The sequence below is a fragment of the Catharus ustulatus genome, chromosome 21 (genome assembly GCF_009819885.2).
Source record: "Catharus ustulatus isolate bCatUst1 chromosome 21, bCatUst1.pri.v2, whole genome shotgun sequence".
Classification (NCBI taxonomy): domain Eukaryota; kingdom Metazoa; phylum Chordata; class Aves; order Passeriformes; family Turdidae; genus Catharus; species Catharus ustulatus.
In genome coordinates, this window is record NC_046241.1 from 326,085 (window position 1) to 345,232 (window position 19,148).

Sequence of the window (19,148 nt, forward strand, 5' to 3'; positions counted from 1 at the left end):
GTGGGAGCACAGCATCACAAGGAGAGACACACAGCTCCCAAGCCCAGGCACAGGGGCTCTGGGGTAGATGATGACAGAGACAGGTGTACAACAGAGCTCTATAGTCAGAATGGACTGTACCAGGGTTTTTCGATGCAAAAATGGAACATGACCCAAAATCCTGATGGAACAGAAGTACTTTCAGGACCACAGCAGCTGAGGCTCGAGCTCCCACCTGCCTTTGCCCAAGAGGGCCACAAACTGATCCTGTCTCAATCTTACTTTTCCTCCCTGGATGTGCAAAGTTTGAGCTGTCCCATGCAATTTCCCTACAGTGCCATGTGGAATACTCAGAGGAGGCAAATGCTAATGGCAGACAGACCTGAACAACACACTGCTCATGCAGCAAAAAAAGTTTGTTTTATAGGGAACTGCTTACAAGTGCATTTTGGGCACAAGAAAAAGAAAAATGGAGCAGGAAATGCCAGCTGGTCAAGACAGCTCTGGAGTGGTTAATGGATCAAAAGAACACATTACTTTATAGAGATGCAGAAGGAAACTCCAGTTTGGATTTCATGGCTGGCATTTTACAACAGAAAGGGGTGAGGGACAACAAAACCAAACCTCAAATCAACTTACAAGCAAGAGGGGAATGTAATGCACAGAACCTGGAGGAAGCTTCACTGTCTGAGCTGAACAAGGGACCCCGGACCCAAACCAGGAGGGGCACAGAGAACTGACCAGCTCCATCAAACACAGGGGCTGCTCACTGAGACACAGATGAGTGCCAAGGGGTGGCCATAGTGCCCATCCAAGGCTGCTGAGCAGATACTAATGGGTTTAAGTTCAAAGAAAAAACTAAAAAGATTCCCAAACTCATGGGACAGAGGAGGCTCTCTGCTTGGGGCAGGAAAGGCAGCACGCTGGCTGGCTGCTGGATGTACAGAAGCTGGAGCAGGACGGATGCTGCTGAGTTGCAGTGCTGGTCCCTCTCGACACAGAGCAGCAGCCAGGGTTTACAGCCTGACGGGAAAATGCCTGAGAAGCAAATGCCTTGCCATGCTAACACTGCTCTGGATATCTTCATTTCCACATGGAGTCATGTCCCTGAGAGGTCCCAGCAGCAGTGGATTCTGGAATATGTAAATTCAAGGGTAGGAAATGCAGAAAAGCACTGATTTTTTTCTCTCTCTTTCAGGTTAGATTTCCACTTTTCAATGTTTTCCCAAACTGCATAGCAGCTTACATGTAGTGTCTGAGACACTGGAGCCATGGAAATCAATGGGCTTCATGAATTCCAACAGCAGCACCAGTGAGGGCTAATTAAGCTGCTGTGCAGAAAGGTTCCCATTCAAAAGACTTCAACAATCACACTGTCACTCTCTCACACTGTCCCTGTGCCTGCTGCTTTAGAGAGCTGTACTATAGCATGATCTGCTTGACTTAAAGCTCATCAACTGCTGGGTGAAGCAATGGCCAATATCACCTTTCTCCTTAAAAAATAGGAAGGATAAGAAGTTAAAGACTTGAGACAGTCGAGTACAATGCATTCATGCGGCATATTTTGTTGCACTCCTCCTTAATCAAACAGGAATTTCAGGTGTGCAGGAGTGGAATGCAGCAGGAACAGAGCAGAAGGCAGGTCCCCTCACCCTGCTGCCTGCCAGTTGGAAGGAGAAAAACTGACAGCCTGGCAGCAGGCCTGGGAGCCATGTCCTGAACCTTCCCCTGGCTCACGTACATCTCAGCTGGGTTTTCTTTGTGTAACGATGTACCAGAGCAGCACACACAGATGAAAAGCTTTTGTTTTGCTCACTCTGGTTTGAGAGACTATACAGCAAAGGGCCAAAGCTTTACACATCTGTGCCTGTCCTGGGGTGACTCATCAGAGAAGATGGAGACAGCCATGCTGCAGAGTCCACTAGCAGCAAACTACAGCTCCTCGTAGTCTCCCTCGCCCCGTGGTTTGCTCATGCTGGCTCCTCCTCCACCAAGAAAAGCCTCAAGTTCATCTATCTCGCTGCTTTTCTCCTTGCTCTTCTTTTTCTTTTTCTTCTTCTCTTTCTCCTCTTTGCTCTCCTCCTTATCTTTGCTCTTCTTGTGTTTGCTTTTCTTTTTCATTGACTTGTCCTCTTCCTGCAAAATGAGAACATTTTTATTAGCAAATGCTCTGAGTGTGCCAATGACCCAGGATGTACTACCCTGACACCTGGCTCTGAAGAATGGTTTGGGCTGGAAAGCCATGGGCAGGGATGTCTTCAACTGGATCAGGAATCTTACTCAGGTTGAAGCAGCAAAGACCCTTCTGTGAGTTTGGACAAAAAAGCAGACAGACCATTTGGGTTACACAGGGCACTGGTCTGTCAGACAGTTTGTGCCCAACGATACCATGGTACTGGACAGGCATAAACGGCACAGACAAAGCCTCCTGCAGGCTTCCCTCACTATCCCTGAGATGTCTGTTGTGGGTGCCCCTCTGCTTGAAAAATCATGGTGCTATGAACACACAGTCCAGCAGAGAGGCACTGCTCTGCCTTACCCTGCATTTTACAAACTCACACACTCCCTTTTCAAAATTCAACTGCTCTACAAGCTCGCTTTAAAGTTCAGTGGTCTGCAGAGCCTAGGAGACACAGATCAGTGCTGCAGGATGTGAGCATGGAAGGGAGTCCAAGTCCCAGGCAGACACCATGGAAGTCCACCTCTGTTCTTGGCAGGTGGGTAACACGGCAGATCTGAGGAATTGAACAGTACCTCTTTGCTTTTCTTTTTCTTCTTTTTTTTCTCCTTAGAAGCTTGTTTATCTATTAAAAGAAACAAACAAAAAAACCCAAACACCATTGAGTTGAATCAATTTAAATGGGAAGAGCTGCAATTCTGCCCTGGCCCCATTTCTGAGAACAAAATGCTCCATCCTGGGCATCCATGAGCAAAAGCAAGGCCAGCACCCCAGGCCAAACCATGCCCCTTTGGGAACCAACACAGGCCCCAGCACTCACACTCTGACTCAACCATATCTGTCTTGTTTAATTATGAGCATTATATGATCTATGTGATCAACAGTGACCTAGCATTCACTGTGTCACAGCTACTAAGAAACACATCTAGAGACTAGCTTGACAAACTGGTCCAAAGGCCGAAGTTGGGACTGGATTGTTATTTCCAGAACTGAAGAAGAGCTCCTGGGAACAGCTCCCCTCTGATGGAAATCCTCCCAGGCATCTTCTGTGAGGACGACTGAGGACATGGTATCAGCAGATGGGACACCCTGGCAGGATAAATCTCACTGCTGCTCACACTGTGTATGGAAATTACATCCCCAAAGCATCCCTGCAGCAGTCCTGCTCTAAGGGATGAATACTTTCACACTACCAAGTGAGTCCCAGAGTCCATCCCTGTCACCTGTGTCACACATGACTATGGCTGACGACTTGGGTGCTGAGTGTCCACTGCTTTTGCACAAATCCTCCTTGAACAGGGGAGCACCTGCTTGGCTGCTTCACAAGAGGCTTCACTACAGCACCACTTTTCACATGTGCTGTTTGACTGTCACTCCTACCTACACATGCCTTTTTCCTCTGCTGATGTGTAAATGCAGCCATGGAGAAGCGTAACTGCCAGTCAAGCTCCAATCACTGACGACCGAGAGATGGCTTTATATTTATTACCAAAAGAGGAGATAGGAGGAACCCGTGTTTAATCATTTAAGAATCTAAACTGAAGTTAAATTATTGACCTGGGCCTCTGCAGATGCACTTACAGCTATTTCAAGCTCCGCTGTTCAGCAGCTCAGAGTGACAAGCTGATGGAAGCATGGCAGCCTGTGACACCTTCCTCACACTTTTGGAACTGCTATTCAAGAAGCTCTCTCTGGTGCTGCTCACAGTTTTTTCCTGTCTTAAATCTTTAACTTCCCATATTTCATGCTGACATCGGGGCAGGTCTACAGGAAGTTGCTTTGCAGTAATGCCTAGACAGCAGGAATTATTTGCATGAGTAGGATTTGTTCCCTTGGGGAATGAGGGGGCAAAAAAATAAAGCCTGAGGAATGCTTAGGTTGTGATAAGCATCCTACCCCATCTTTCCCAAAAACAGAAGAGGAAATTGGCAGGGTTTGTCAGATCCAAATTCAGAAGGGGTAGACACTGAATGCAATGCTGAACACCACTTCCCAAGCACACAGGACTAAGCAGGAAGGCTTACACAGCAGCAGCTTGTGCAAGATGTGCTTCTGCTTGCAGCTGGGACAAAAATAACCCATGGCTGGTGCCAGGGACAAGCCAAGTTCTCCTCCCATAGGGAAAAACTTAAAAGCTATTTATGCTGTGCTAAACCAGACTGCAGACTCGGAGAGGGCATTGCATGAAATTAGAGGGTATTTTATTTAGTGCAAATTGGTTTGCTGACGCCCTGGAAAGACTTTGGAAAAACCAGATGCCTGACACACAAAAGCAGCAAGAGTGGAAATAAGGTGTGAGTTTTACCTTCCTCGCTGCTCTCCTTGGGACCAGCTTCTTCCAAACCCAAGCCGAAGAGATCTGAGTCATTTTTCAGTTTAAAGGAGGGGACTGTTGATTTCATAGGCTGGGGTGGCTTTGCCAGCGAGGTATCATCATCAGATATTTCAGAGAGGTCTTCCCGCACTGGGAATTCATCCTAGAGACAAGGAAAGGCAGACAACACTGACAAAGACTTCAACCAAAATCTCTAACCATTTTGTACACATAAATGTCAGATGTCAACAGGTGGGGAGGAGGGAAGGAAATGGTAGCTGAAGTGAGCTGTTATTGCCTGGAAATCAATGTCCTGGATCTTATAAGTGCTAATTTTTGCCTTGGTAAAATGCCTCAGTTGCACTGGTACTGTCAAGGGTGTTCTGAGAACTTCACACTGGGGCTGCTGAAATCAAATTTCCAGTATAAAGGGATTAAATGAGAACTTCAACTCTGTTAGTTCACCAGCATCAGCTTCCTCCAGCCCTGGGGAGGCACCTCTGTTCTGGGAAGATCCAACCTAATAGACTGAAAACTCCCCTCCAGCCCCGAGTGGCAAATGCTTTTTACTGTGCAGCTCTGTGGGTCTCAGGTACCAGAGGCAGCAGGGCTGAGGAAGCAGAGTGTGTCTGCAGAGTAATTCCCATCATCAAGCCAAAAGGGAATATGCTCCCAGGGCAAATCTGCCCCTTCAACGTGGGCTAAAACCCAGGATGCTGCAGAGCCTGGAAATTACCCCAAAATCCTCCATCTCTGCATGATGGGAATGGAAATTCATTTTAAGGATCTTCTGATACCTGCCAACTGATCCTCTTCAGAATCTGTTATCAAACCTTCCCTTGTGTGTTTGTACACGGATAGAACCCAGCCCCACTGCGCTGCTGGTCAGGCAGTGTCTCCACCTTGCTAATGACAATGGCTATACTGGTTTGCCTGACCAGTACACCCTGCAGTGGGAAAGGAATCACATGCTATGGAGTACTCCCTGGGTCAGGCATTCCCTGACACTGCTGCTTCCTCATCAATCCCTTCCCACTGGCGCGTGCAAGAGAGGGAAACTTGCTCCAAATACTTTTTCTTTCTTACTAAATTGTCAAGAAAAGCAGGAAGTGAAGATGAAAAATGAATGTAAAATTACTCAATAACATGAGCATTCAAAGAATCTGGGACAACAGCCCCTTTCTACAGGATTCCAGAATGATACAAACACAGGGAAACCCCCTGAACACCAGTTAACCCAGACATCAGAACACCCCTGAACAGCCACTGCCCATCCCAAATCACTGCTAGCAGTTTCCAGAGATTATTCTGCAGGTTGTGAGTACTGGTCACTGAAAACAGGGATATCTCACGCCATGTAGCAAGTTCTGACCAGTTCAGAGAAGAGGGAAAGGAGAAATGTCTTCTCCACCTGTCATACAGGGCAGGTGTGAGGGGACTCCTGGCTTATTTGTTTTAGCAGACACCTGCAGGCACGTGCTGAATGTCACAGACCTTACAGCTACCTCTGCTTCCTGGAAAGTCCTTCCCAAGCAGACCTTCCTCCTTCCCTTTAAGCTTTGCCAAGCAAATTTTGTGATGGCCTTTTTATTGCTGGATTGACTGCAAGGAGCTCATTCTTTCTGGCAGAGACACCTTTCTGCATGTTAAAGTTCTCATGAAAACCTTTGCATTTTGTACCTCCCACACTGCTGGACTGGCTGAGAGTAAACAGCACAGTAAAACACAGAAGCACAAATCTTGTTTGTGTTTGTAAAAAAAAGTCTCATGTCAGGGAAGGTCTGGATATTAAGAAAAGGTTCTTCCCCTAGAGAGTGCTGGGGCACTGCCCAGGCTCCCCAGGGAATAGTCACAGACCCAAGGTTGCCAGAGCTCCAGGAGCGTTAGGACAGTGCTGCCAGGGATGCCCAGAGTGGGATTGTTGGGGTGTCTGTGCAGGGTCAGGAGCTGGACTCAATGATTATTCTGGGTCCCTTCCAACTCAGGGTATTCTATGGATCTGTGATTCTATGGGGTTTTTACTGCCATGTGACTTCCACACTCAGAGAGAGCATTGCTGGGTTTGTGCTCACATCAATCGCTGCAGGTTGCTTAGCACCTGCCTTGCTGCAACTGCTGCTGAGGGATGGGAGAGCAGATGAAGGCTCTGTTCAGGGAAATGCATCAACCCTTCCAGCTCAGCTCAGCACAGCTCATAGCAATGTGTGCTTGTTATTTACCATTTTTTTCTTCTGGCTGTCAGAATCCTCACTTTCAAAGTCTGGGTCATCCATAACAAATGAGAGCATCTGAGTAGCTATTGGTCCCTCTTGATCACTGTCAGACTCTTCAGGCTTCTCTTCTTTGACCACTTTCTGCTTGGAAGCAAGTCCTTTGCTTTGGGCAGTGGCCTTTGAGGCCTGGGCTGCTGCTGTGGGGGCAGCAGCAGGAGCTGCCAGGCTTGTGTTGCCCTTGCTGCTGCTGTTTAGTTCAGACCCAGAACAGGGAGGTGAACTGTCAGGAAGCTTCAGGCAAGTTGCTTTGGTCAAAATTGCTTCACTCTGGGGTTTCAGAGAATTTCTGGAAGACCTGAGAAGAAACAAGTTGTTAGAGCTTGTTTACCCCTATTCTGTGGAGCAAAGCACAGTTAACAGCTGAGCCTGCCCTGAGGGCTGCATAAGCCATCCCACTGGAAAAGGCAGTGCATCCTATAGGGGTGTGGGGTCAAACACAACACACAGGCTGAGGATAACCCTTGTGTCCCTAATCCCATTGGATATGGTATGTGGAGAACATCGCTCCCCAGCACAGGGTGTGGTAACTCCACTCCCTTCACCCAAGACTTGACTCCTCTCTCCTCGCCACACCACCACAAACAGCCAACCTGGTGCTCAGTTCCAGGCTCTCATTCAAATTTGAGGAAAAGCAGGCAGATATTCCCATGAAGAACTGTCCCAGTGGCACAGGTGGGCAGTACTCCAAGGCATGGGGCAGGACACACCACACAAAGCAGTTACACCTACAGTAACTACAGCCCCAGGTCACAGCTGAAGAACAGGCAGACAGAGACACTGAGACTTCCCAGAGGCCACACACAGTCAGTGACAGGATGAAGGAGAGGTCCAAGTTTGCCAGCACAAACCCACACTTCAGTTTGTGCTTTGTACCTTTTTCTTTCCTGCTCTGTGTTTTTGTCTCCATTGGATATGAGGATGACCTTAGAGCCCTTCACCTCTTCCTCCTCCTCACTGGAGAGGGTGATGTTCTTGCTGGGCACCCGTTCTGCTGCCAGCATTGGTCTGCTGGGGATTTTGTCATCCAAATCCAGGTCGTCTTGGAAACCTGCCACCATGGGGTTCCCTCCAGGTGCCTCTCCATCACTGCAACACAGAGAATGATCAGACATAGCACTCCAGGAGGTGCTGGACAGACCTGCCTTCCCCTGCACAAAGACTGAGACTGGCTTGGCTTGTACAGCCAACTTCAGGGGACACGTCCCCAGCCTGGGGCAGCTGACGATTAAAGGGCTGGAGCACCTCTGCTCTGGAGACATGCTGAAAACGAGGATAGTTAAGCCTGGAGAAGGCTCCAGGGAGATGTTAAGAATCCATTCCAGTGCATAAAGGGGCTCCAACAGAGCTGGAAAGGGACTTTGAACAACGCCCAGGAAGGACAGGACAAGGGGAATGGCTTTAAGCTGAAGGAGGGCAGGGTTAGACAGGATATTGGGAAGGAATTGTTCCCTGTGAGGGTGGGCAGGCCCTGGCACAGGGCGCCCAGAGAAGCTGTAGTTGCTCCTGGATCCCTGGAAGTGTCCAAGGCCAGGATGGACAGAGCTTGGGGTAACCTGGGATAGTGGAAAGTGTCCCATGCAGGGGGTGGAACTGATCAGGCTTTAAGGTCCCTTCCAACACAAACCAGTTGGTGATTCTATGATTCTGTGCACTGCCAGCCTTCCCCTGCCACTGCCCACCTCTGGCTGGACCTGCTCCCTGCAGGCTGCAGCAGTGGCATGAACCCTGCACCAGGGCCTGGTTGGATGGGCCACAGCAGGATGTGTCACAGAGCAGTTGTTGTCCCTCAAGGGGGAAATGAGTGCCTGGAGGTGAGCCTCAGAGGTACAAAGGAGCCTGTGGCTATAGCCCCATCAGAACATGGAGCTCTATCCACCATGCAAGGATCAGTCAGTCAGACCACAGGAGCTGCCTGTCTTCATCCCCCCAATCCTGTAATTAAAACTGATCATACACTTTCACTGCTATGGGTGTTCACTGGTAGCTGTTAGCTTCTTGGAATCGTTTCTATTTCTGTGGTGCTCCCTGAAGCAGGCAGATACACAGACACCATAGCCAAGCTTTAACATTGCTCAAATTAAATTAACCTAAGGACACACTGCCAGAGCTGGGAGTGTGTCAGCCTCCCTGGATGTAGCACAGTTCTGTGTTCAGAGGCAGCTTGAAAGAGCTTTGCAGCTGAAATTGGGGATCCTTGTCTGAATGTCCCTAGGGCTCAATTTTAACACTTTCTGAAAAATTTGCTCATGTCAGGAAAAAAGATATTTTCCCCAGGCTCAGTTGATGAGCCTTTGCCATTACCTTTCCTTGTTCTGTTTGTTTAATCCACAAGAGATACCCAGCTCCTTCCTGATAACCCCACACACAAGTCTCTGCCCTTTTAATGATGCCACTTGGATTGTACAAGCACAACCTTTTTTTACACAGAGAGAAAAAACATACTATAGCTTGGAAGAGATTAGATTGCAGAGACATACACAAAATACTTTAACTGGAAGTAGGTGGTGCTCCCTATCACTAGCACAGGACAAGCACTGGAAGACAGTGGAGTATGGTGTACTGGTGAGATAAGAAATACCCTAAACACAGTCGGGATGATGGCAACTGCTCACTCTGGCTCTTCTACATGGCTGGGTACTGCTTGACCAAATAGTTTTAAAGAGTTAATACATCTGCCAACAGACTATGGAGTTGTTTGTGACAATGGGACACCATATCGATGACACCCAGCACAGCTCAGTGATCAACCAGTGCTTGTCTGGGCTGGAGTGCTAAGAGCAGGGCCAGCATCAGCCCTCCCTCTGCTCTTGGCTTAGATCCCTCTGCTCTCAGGACCTGCTCTCAGCACCCTACTGAGCAGGGTCAGGCTGATGAAGAGCCCCTTCATCACTAACACTGCTGCTCTCACACCGTGCCAGGATGGAGGCATACAGCCCAGCTACACAAAAGAAAAGGAAAACTGGTGCCCAAGCAGCCCCCAAGGCTGGAGGAATGACAAGTGAGGGACTCCTGAGGTCTTCAAAGCACTGGCAGGGCTTCCTCTTGAAATACACTGAAAAGAAAATGGGAGTTGCATCCTAAAAATGGCAGGATACTATTCTGAACTAGACACACTGCATTCCTTTAAGACATCACTGCTCTATTAGGCACAGGGGCTCTTAAGAGATTGCTGCACTGTCCTTTCACACTCCACACAGACCTGCAGCCTTTCCAGCTTTCCCAGTCCAAATGGGTGTACACTCCCATGTGTACATCCCCTCCCCAAAGTGGGATATGTCCCTTTGCAACGAGAACCCTGCCTCCACCTCCAGCCAACACAGATCGCTGAGTGACAGCACAAAAGTAGAGCAGTGGAGTGAAAATACATCAGGAAAATCACTGCTTCAGTATAAACAGGCTCTGACAAGGCAAAACTAGGATCAGGTTGTGGTCCTGAGGTTCCAGCTGGAAGGAAGGCAAAGCATGCAAACCCAAACATATCGCACTGCTCTCTCCAGCCCTTGAAGCACTGCCAAGCTGGCATGAGCACTGAGCTAGGATGTCTGCAGGTGGGGTACCCCCTAAAAATGATGCTGCTCACTGAGGTCTGCTCTGAGCTAGTGACCACAGAGCCTGATGGGGTGCCCTCTGTGAGCCTTCGGTGTGTCATAGATCGACTGCTGGGGAGGAGACAAACCCTGCTGCAACCTGAGCTCACAGTCTCAAACCTGGCCGGGCCATCTTCCCACAGCCCCAGGAGCTCAACGACTTTTGCCACATCCTTTTTTGGGGCTAAAGAAAGAGAAAAAACCCAAGCTCTAATAAAGCAGCTAAGCTGAGGGAATCCCACGCTACAGGATGAGCCTGCCTGGCTGTTCTAGGAGATGTTGGTCTTCTACTGTGAACCTTGGCATTCCTTCCTTGGGCGAGCACAGCTGGCCATCATGGAATCTGCAACAAGTCCATAAAAGCAAAGAACCACTTCAAAGCCCTTCAGATGTAAGGACACAGGAATCTAATCCATGTTTTAAGATAAATGTCTAAGAATGCAGAAAAGAAAGATCAGGAACACTGCCAGGTAAAGCATAAACTGGCTTTCAGATGCCTTCAGCCCCTCCAGGGACCCAGGCTAACATGACACAGCAGGAGCCAAGCGCAAGATGCTTTGGAGCCACTCTGGTGCACTCACATCCATACTGGCTCAAGACATCAGGTTAAAGAGCAGCAAATTAAGTTCTGAAACAACAAACTGGGAGATTGAAATACCTTCCTAATTAACCAGTAAAGAAACTGATTCTGGGAGTTCTCTAGTGCAAGTCACAGAACTACAACATGCCATTGAACAAAACCCAGGACTCCACTGCAGGCCTGGGGCATGCCAAGTTGAATAAGGTTCCCCTGCAGCTAGTAGTGTCCTGGTCTTCATGAGGCAAAGCACTGCCAACAGGTCAAAGAGGTGATCCTGCCCCTCTGCTCTGCACTGGTGAGGCCACAGCTGGAGTGCAGTGTCCAGCTCTGGGTGCTCCTCAGTAATGAGAGACTTGGGCACAGTAGAGAAAGAGTGAATCCAGTGAAGGGCCATGAGGATGATTAATTGACTGAAGTATTGCTCATATGAAAAAAGGCTCTCCCACATGAAACTCAGGACTGCTTGGCCTGGAGAAGGCTTGAGGGGATCTTAGAAAGGTATTTAAACAGCTGAAGGAGGTACAAAGAAGATGGAAACAGGCTCTTTTCAGTGCTGCCCAGTGCCAGGACAAAAGGCAAGGGACACAAACTGTAACTCAGGAGATCCCCACGAACATCAGGAAACACTTTTTCCACAGAGAGCATGCCTGAGCACCAGTATGGGTTGCCAGAGAAGTTGTGGATTCCCCATCCATGGAGATATCAAAAAATATCTGGAAATGTTTTTGGGAAACCAGTTCTCAGTGGCTCAGGATGAGGGGGAGGTTGGCTGACCCTCAAGCTGCCTTCCAACCCTGTGACAATGTACCTCTGCTCCACACATGAAACCTCAGTACATCGAGGCGTTCTCACAGCTCCCTGCAGGACTCCTGCTCACAGTCACTGTGGCATTTCCTCTTATTTGGGTAGAAGTAATTTCACAAATACTCAAAATATGGCCCATTCTTCTGTCAGCTCTTCAATGATACTTCAGTTCTGGAGCTTACTTTTGGCTCCAGCACACCCAGGCATGCTGGTGAGCTGTGTAAGCTCAACACCCAGGTAATCTGCTTCAAAATGAGCAAGAAACCTGAATGCATCTTGCTGGGACATTCTCAGGCCTTGTTCCTCACTCAGACACAGGGGAAGAGCAGCTTCCAGGATTCCATTTTATAAAACCATTAAAATCTCCCCAAGATTTGAGTGATTTCACAGATCTACTGTGTTCTTTAGGTCAGAGATAAATTTCTGCAGCAGATTTTGTGGGAATTACAACCACCTCCTCATTGCAGCAGAAGCTGATTATTGATGACAGTGCTTACAGAACTGGAATGTTGTTCCTGACTACTGTGGGGATGTAACTGGCATCCTGAAAGAAAAGAGTTATTGCAGGTGATAGTCAGAACCACATCTGCATCTCTCAATTTCTGCACATTTGGCTCATTCTAGTTGGCCCCTTTCTGGCAAGAAACGGAATGGAAAATTGCCAGACCACTGAGAAAACTGTGTGATGTACAGAAGAAACCAGAGCAAGCCATGGATGCCAGGTTGCAGAGGAGTAACGAGCATGTGAATTTGCATATGTGCTGCAAGGTTTTCTCCCATGGAAACAGAGCCATTATGACTGCACTGGATATCACTGTGAGCAAAGGATGAACTCTAAACCAAGGAGCAGGGTTCTCACAACCCTGTCCGACATGCTTGACTTTTCATACAGTTTAACACTTACCTGCTTCCACTGACTGACACTCTGGAGCAGAGAAGCCTTTGTGAAGGATCAGCCTCCTGCCCACAGTAGAACTGCAGCTTCAGAGCTCTGACAGCACCTCAGGACCCAGTCCCTCAGAAGGTCAGGCTTGGTTCTTAACAATTCCTTGTTAAACCCAGAAAAATATCTCAGCTCTGCCACAGCCATGAGCAAGACATTTTGTAGGCCAGCATGCTTCCAGCAACCACCACTTTTTTCTTGCCTTTTTTTTTTTTTGTTTTAATAAAACATCCATGTGTTCTGCCATCACAAGGGATGATGATTCAGGCTAACCTGAATTACACAATGCATTACATCGGCATTGAGCCTCACACATAGCACTGATTTAAAGTTGCTGTGGTTGAAGTAGAGAACACTGGGTCATAACAAAGATGTCAAAAGACACAGAATCCACTAGAATTAACAGATAAGCAGTGTCAGCACTTAATTACTCTCCTGGTTAATCCAGTGTTAATGACAATAAGCAGCAAGCAAGGAATATTCTGAGCAAAGGGATATAGAACCTGAGAGTATGCTTAGGTCACCTCTTAAGAGATAGTCTGCTTTCAGACAGTTTGCAGCACACCCTCTTGTTTGAGTAATTCAGTATACACAATCCCCTTTCCTTCTTTTGGTTTAAAAACATCAGTCAGGAAAAGGAAAGAAGGGGGAAAAAAAAGAAGATCCAGCTTATGGCAAAGGCACAGTTCTGCCATTTTGAGGCAGAATAGAATCACAGAGTCGTTTGGGTCGGAAGAGACCTTAAAGCTCAGCTTGTTCCAAATCCCTGCACTGAGCAGGGACATTTTCAACCGGATCAGGTTGCTCGGAGCCCCATCCAGCCAGACTATTTCCAGAGATGAGGCATACACCACTCCTCTGGCCAACCTGTGCCAGGGCCTCACCATCCTTGTTATAAAAAACTTTATACCTAGTCTGAATCTCCCCTCTTTTAGTTTAAAACCACCATTTCTTGTTCTACTACAATAGGCTCTGCTAAACCCTCTGTCCTCATCTTTCCTTAAATACTGAAAGGCCACAATAACATCTCTCCAGAGCCTTCTCTTCTCCAGGTGAACACAGCCAGCTCCCCCAGCCGGACTCCAGAGCAGAGGGGCTCCAGGCTTCTGGACTCTCTGTAGCAGCTCAACATGCTCCTGATGCTAGCTAGCCTTCAGGCTGGAGATGGGGGTCTCACCTGAGCAGGGCAGAACTCCCTCTCCCCTGCTGCCCCTGCTGGGGGTCAGCCCAGGGCATGGGGGGTTTCAGAGCTGGGTCAGGTCCAACTCCCACTCATGAGCACCCTCAAGTCCTTCTCCCGAGGGCTGCTCTCAAACCCTTCACCCTCCAGCCTGGATTGATCCCAGAGGTTGAACCCAGGTGCAGCAACAGCAACTTGAGCTTGGCCTTGGAGAACCTCATGAGGTTCACATGGGCCATTTCTCATGTTTTCCAGGTTCTGTATCATCCCATCCTTCAGAAGTGTCACCCACACCACTCGTTTTGGTGTTATTGATAAACCTGCTGAGGGTGCCCTCGATCCCCTGTATCATGGATGAAGTCCATGTCCCAGTACAGATCCTGAGGGACACCACCCATTCTCAACTGGACACTGAGCCATAGATCACTACTCTCTGGATATGAATATCCAACCCATTCCATATCATCCATCAAATCTTTGTCTCTCCAATTTTTTGAGAAAATGCTGGGAAGAAACACTAGACACAGAGAAAAAGAAAGACATCCCCTAAGAGTTTTTGAATTCTGCAAGTAACCATGCACTGACACTTCCAAAGGAGCATGACTTTCTCCATCCTTCCTTCCAGAATCCCACAGAGCTATGGAGTGTCTCCAAGTGTCCTCCACCCCTTTATAGTGACTCAGGAGTGACATTACCAAGTCACAGAGGAGCTTGGCCACGCTTAGTGCCTCTGCAATAGGAAAATATTCATTAAGCAAAATGTAATATCCCTGCAAAGTGCAATACGTTCCAGAAGGAAAGTATCACAAATGACTCAGTGTGTTTGGCCAGAAGGAAAATCCCTTCCTGACCCAAAGGGCCCCGTGGTTTAATCTGAGCACAAAGCAAGACAGCAACACCAGGAAAGTGATAATCTGCTTCTCCTGATGTTCCTCCTTCCCAGGGAGCAGTGTCTGTCACTAAATGGGAGACAGTGAATGCTATGACTGACTGCAGCACAGCCTCTGAGGCAGCTAACTGCTCTGGAATCACTGAATGGTTGCACCACGTCAGCCAGGCTGCACATCCAGGTGTGTCCATGTGCCCCACTCCTTTCCTTACCTTTCACTATCCATACGGTGTTTGGCCTGTGGTTTCCCTTTGTCCTTCTGTGGCACTGGGTCTTCCAGAAAGCTGTGGTCCAGGCTGTCCTCAGGAACAAAGTCCTCCACGCTCTGTACCTTGGCAGGGGCTACAGGGTGGGGACGAGTGGCAGCAGCAGGATCTGCATTAGCAACAGAGTTGTAAAACATGGGTGTCACCACAAGCAAGATAGAAAATGGCTTTTTCCAGATCTGTGCTGCCCAGGGTGGCAGCAGCTATGAGGCAGGACACTGGCTTCACAGTGAGGAAGATGAAGGTTATGAACAGGACATAAAACAGTCCAGAGTCTGACATGAAGGCACTCACAGATCATGGCTGCTGTGGTTTAGAATGCACCAGGCTGACCCAGGCTCTTAGACAGACTGAAAATTTCCCTGGCTAGCTCTGCTCTCCTGGGAATGCTATGACTGACTGTACCATAGGTTTTATTACACCCATGCAATGTACACAGCTTCACTATTCTCTTACTTTTTCCAGACTGTTCAATTAATTCTCTCCTATCCTCTCGCTTTTTTCTACTGTAACTGTCCAAGGTAGAATTGTTCATATTGTGCTTTTAGATGTTCTGTGTAAACAAAAGCTCAAGAGCTACCTCAAATAGTGACTTTAATACAGTTTATTTGTAGAAACACCTTTACCCATATTCAAGGTAACATGATGAAAATTCATGAAATTAGCATACCTAAGAAGCCTGAAGTGATTAACCTTTCCAGAATTTGCAATACTCAATGTTTTTCCTCTGCTCATGCTGCACTGTACATCTAGACTTTTCTTTGGGTAAAACAAGACTCGTGCCTTTTTCTTCTAGATTTTGCTCTCCTTAGCACAACTTTCAGATCACTTTTGCATACAAACACTACCACTAATGTCAGAGCGTAGCATTGGTGTAAGCTAAACCACCAGTCAAGACTTCAAGAGAAAGCTTAAATAGCAGCCCTTAGAAAAAATAAGTGTTACTTGGTAACAATGATTTTTCAGCGACTTTCCAGTGAATTGGTCCCTGGGTACATTCCAGTGGAGGTACAGGCCCTTGGCACATGCTGAAACCTTGCAACACTGATACATCAGCTCTTCCTGGCCGCCTTTTGCAACTGCCCCTAAGCATTCTGAGACATCAAGGCTGAAAGTGACAAACCCAAAATAGCTGTCAAGCTAAGAAAGAGTTAAAAAAAGAGAAGAAGAAGAAGAAAAACCCCAAACTCAACCACTGTAACACTGGTAGTAGACCACTTGTCTTTTTTCCTACAGATCAAAATGACAAAGGTTTTTTTTTTATTTACAAGGAATTTCTAACATCTGCTCCCCTCTTTGGTTTTCGTTTTGTTTTCTCTGGGTAAGAAGAATGCCCATGAACAAATCAAAATGGATGCATTGTGTCATATCTGCAAAGAGGCACAGGATGCAGAACACCGCATGCAGATCTAAAACCAGACCATTTCAACATCTGAAATTGCAACCTGCGTCCCCAGCACCTCCTACTTTCTCTATGTGGGTGTCTCAGGAGCACTGTGAGCCAGTGTGAGAGGAAAGCAAACTATGTCATGATTCTTAGGCAGTGTCAGCTCTGCAGCTCCAGTTAGCTCCACAAACAAAGTGAATGTGACAGGCAAATTATGGTCCAGATCAGTAAAATTACATGCAACAAACCACTGATGCCTCTGCCTAGCACGCTGTCCGGCAGGGTCCAGACCGAGGGCTGTGCTGCTCCATTGGGTTCCAGTGCTGAGGCAGCAGCTGAGGGCTCCCTCCTCCCAGACCTGCTCTGAAGGAGATTTCCCCAGAGGGGAATCTGCTGTGGAGCCTGCATCTCCGTGACCATTTCTGGCTGAATAACCTTTAAACCCAGCACTTGGCTTCTCTCCGTTACGCTCGAGAGCCCCTCCAGACTGCCACACGTGTGCAAGGATGGCACTTCAAATACCTTCTCCAGTCATTTTTTCCCTATTCAAGAGCTATTTTTGCTCCTGGTAAGAACCTGACATTTTATTTATTTTATTAATGTCTCTTGTGTGTTCAGGATCTTCTTAAGGATGTTACAGCCACCACCCAGCTAGCTGGGTAGATCCAGCACAGAGACAAACCAAAATGCTGATCTGGAGAAAATAGAGAATGAGAGCTCAAGTCTCCCTGGACACTTGCTGCACATGCATGGCGCCTGTGGCCTTCACACACCTATCTGCTCAGCCTCTTGCATGGAAAAAATGAAAAGAAAACTGGAAGGCCTATGGGTCACATCCTGCCAGGACAGCGCAGCAGCACCTACCTGGCTGGGGAGGAGCGGGCTCGGCTGCGGGGGATGTCCCGAAGAGCCGCGCAATGATGCCACGCTTGGGCAGAGGGGCTGCGGCTGGGGGGGCCGCGGGAGCTGTGGCGGACGCGGAGGGCTGCGGGGCCTCGGGCGCAGGCACTGGTGAAAAGGATGGGGTGGGGTCAGGAGAGATGATGGCGCTTGTGGCAAGCGGCAGTGGCGGCTGGGGGGTGCCCGGGCTGGAGCTGCCTGTGGATGTGGAGCTCGGAGGTACAATGGGTGACTGGGAGCCGGAAGAGGGGCTCTGTCCGTTCGTTGCTAGTGGTGATGTGTGTCCTTGGCTTCGGGCTTCCATCATTTCCAGGAAGCTGTGGGGAAGATAAATTGCAAATATAAGGAATGACTAATCTCAGAATCCCAGAATGGTTTTGGTTGGGAAGGACCTTAACGCTCATTTCATTCCACCCACTGCCATGGGCAGGGACACCTTCCACTAGGCCAGGTTTCTCCGAGTCCAACCTGGCCTTGGACACTTCCAGAGATCCAGGAGCAGCCACAATTTCTCTGGGCAACCTATGCCAGGGCATCCTCATTCCTACAGGGAAGAATTTCTTCCCATCCAACCCTGCCTCTGCCAGTTTAAAACCATTGCCCCATGGCCTGTCACTATCTGCCTGTACAAAAAGTCCCTCTCCCTCCTTTATATAAGCACTTTTCACCTGGCTGTGTGGTGAGCTGAGAGCGTATGGGTTGGCTTCCAGCTGGGCTTGGGATCTGCTTCCAGTGACACTGTGACTCCCTGGGTCACAATAGATCTGGTTTACCCACATGAGCTTAACTCACCCCGATCTACACTGAAGTGCGGAGAATCCCAACCTGCTCTGCACTACAGGATGAAACCTATATTTGCAACACTACCAGGAACTCCCTGAATAGACAGACACTAACAACATGCCAGAGCTTGAAATGTAACCTGAAGTCAGTTGTTATGATGTTGGCATTAGTTGGATATGTGTCTAAAGGAGTAAGTGCTACAAGAATGGCACATTTTTAGATTCTGCAGAAGAAATCACAGTACTCAAGAAAACTGCTATAATAACCTCTTTATCAACCAAGAATGGATTTAAGAGGAGAATCCTTGAACATCAAAAGGAAAAAGCTGTCCTGAGGGTTCAGAGAAGACTGACTGCTAAATACCCTTCTTGCAGGGTGCAGATCCACATGCAGGCTCTTCCCTGCACGCAGTCCCCCTCTGTGTGAGAGGCCCTGGAGCCAAGTAGCACGAGCTCTGGAGCAGGTTGTGGTCCTGGCTGGGGTCCCAACTGGAAGAACATTAAAGCCTGTACCACTGTAGAGAGCAAAAAGATCTTTCCTTTTCCAAAAGAAACTCAAGCCTAACCCAAGCCTCCCCCTGCAGCCTGCAGGGTCAGCAGCCTGCTTAACGCACTGTATGCAGAAAAATGTGGACAGAGAAGTTCTTGCCATCGAATGGTCTGAAAAACATATCTGCCAAATGCTGCACCAGCTGAGAGATACAGAGAGGATGCCCAAAGTGAAGCATCCATAATATCCAGCACATTCTGATCTTGCCTCTCATTTCATTAAGCTTAATGAATTTGTGCATAGAGGCTCTGGATTCAACTGGTTCTGCAAGACAGACTTTGGTTGTGCTCCAGGCAATGAGAGTGTGAAGGGAGAGCCACCTCTCCCACACAGAGCATGACCCTGTCCTTCAGGGACCCGAGCCAGCCAGAACCTTCCCTGGACTGATTGCTGAGCAGAACGCAAACAGTGGGGGCTAAGAGACTCTAAGCCTTGAGATATGATTTCCTATTTTAAGGCAGTAACCTGATATACTTTTAAGGAACAAAATAATATACTTTGTGACCATCAGTATCTGGAGTCGTAGGGAACAATA

At 48.1% G+C, this 19,148-nt stretch overlaps 1 protein-coding gene across 1 annotated transcript in view; it reads right to left on the reverse strand.

The window, feature by feature from the left end:
• Positions 1-380: 380 nt before the first annotated feature.
• RABL6 (RAB, member RAS oncogene family like 6) overlaps positions 381-19,148 on the reverse strand; it is a 52,553-nt gene continuing 33,785 nt past the window's right edge. Inside the window, exons 9-14 of the mRNA XM_033077189.2 lie at positions 17,246-17,598; positions 14,941-15,103; positions 7,619-7,831; positions 6,692-7,040; positions 4,464-4,635; positions 381-2,783 (exon numbers count right to left, since the gene is read on the reverse strand). Coding sequence (XP_032933080.1) covers positions 2,617-2,783; positions 4,464-4,635; positions 6,692-7,040; positions 7,619-7,831; positions 14,941-15,103; positions 17,246-17,598 — 1,417 coding nt within the window. The 3' untranslated portion in view covers positions 381-2,616. The remainder of the gene's footprint in view (positions 2,784-4,463; positions 4,636-6,691; positions 7,041-7,618; positions 7,832-14,940; positions 15,104-17,245; positions 17,599-19,148) is intronic.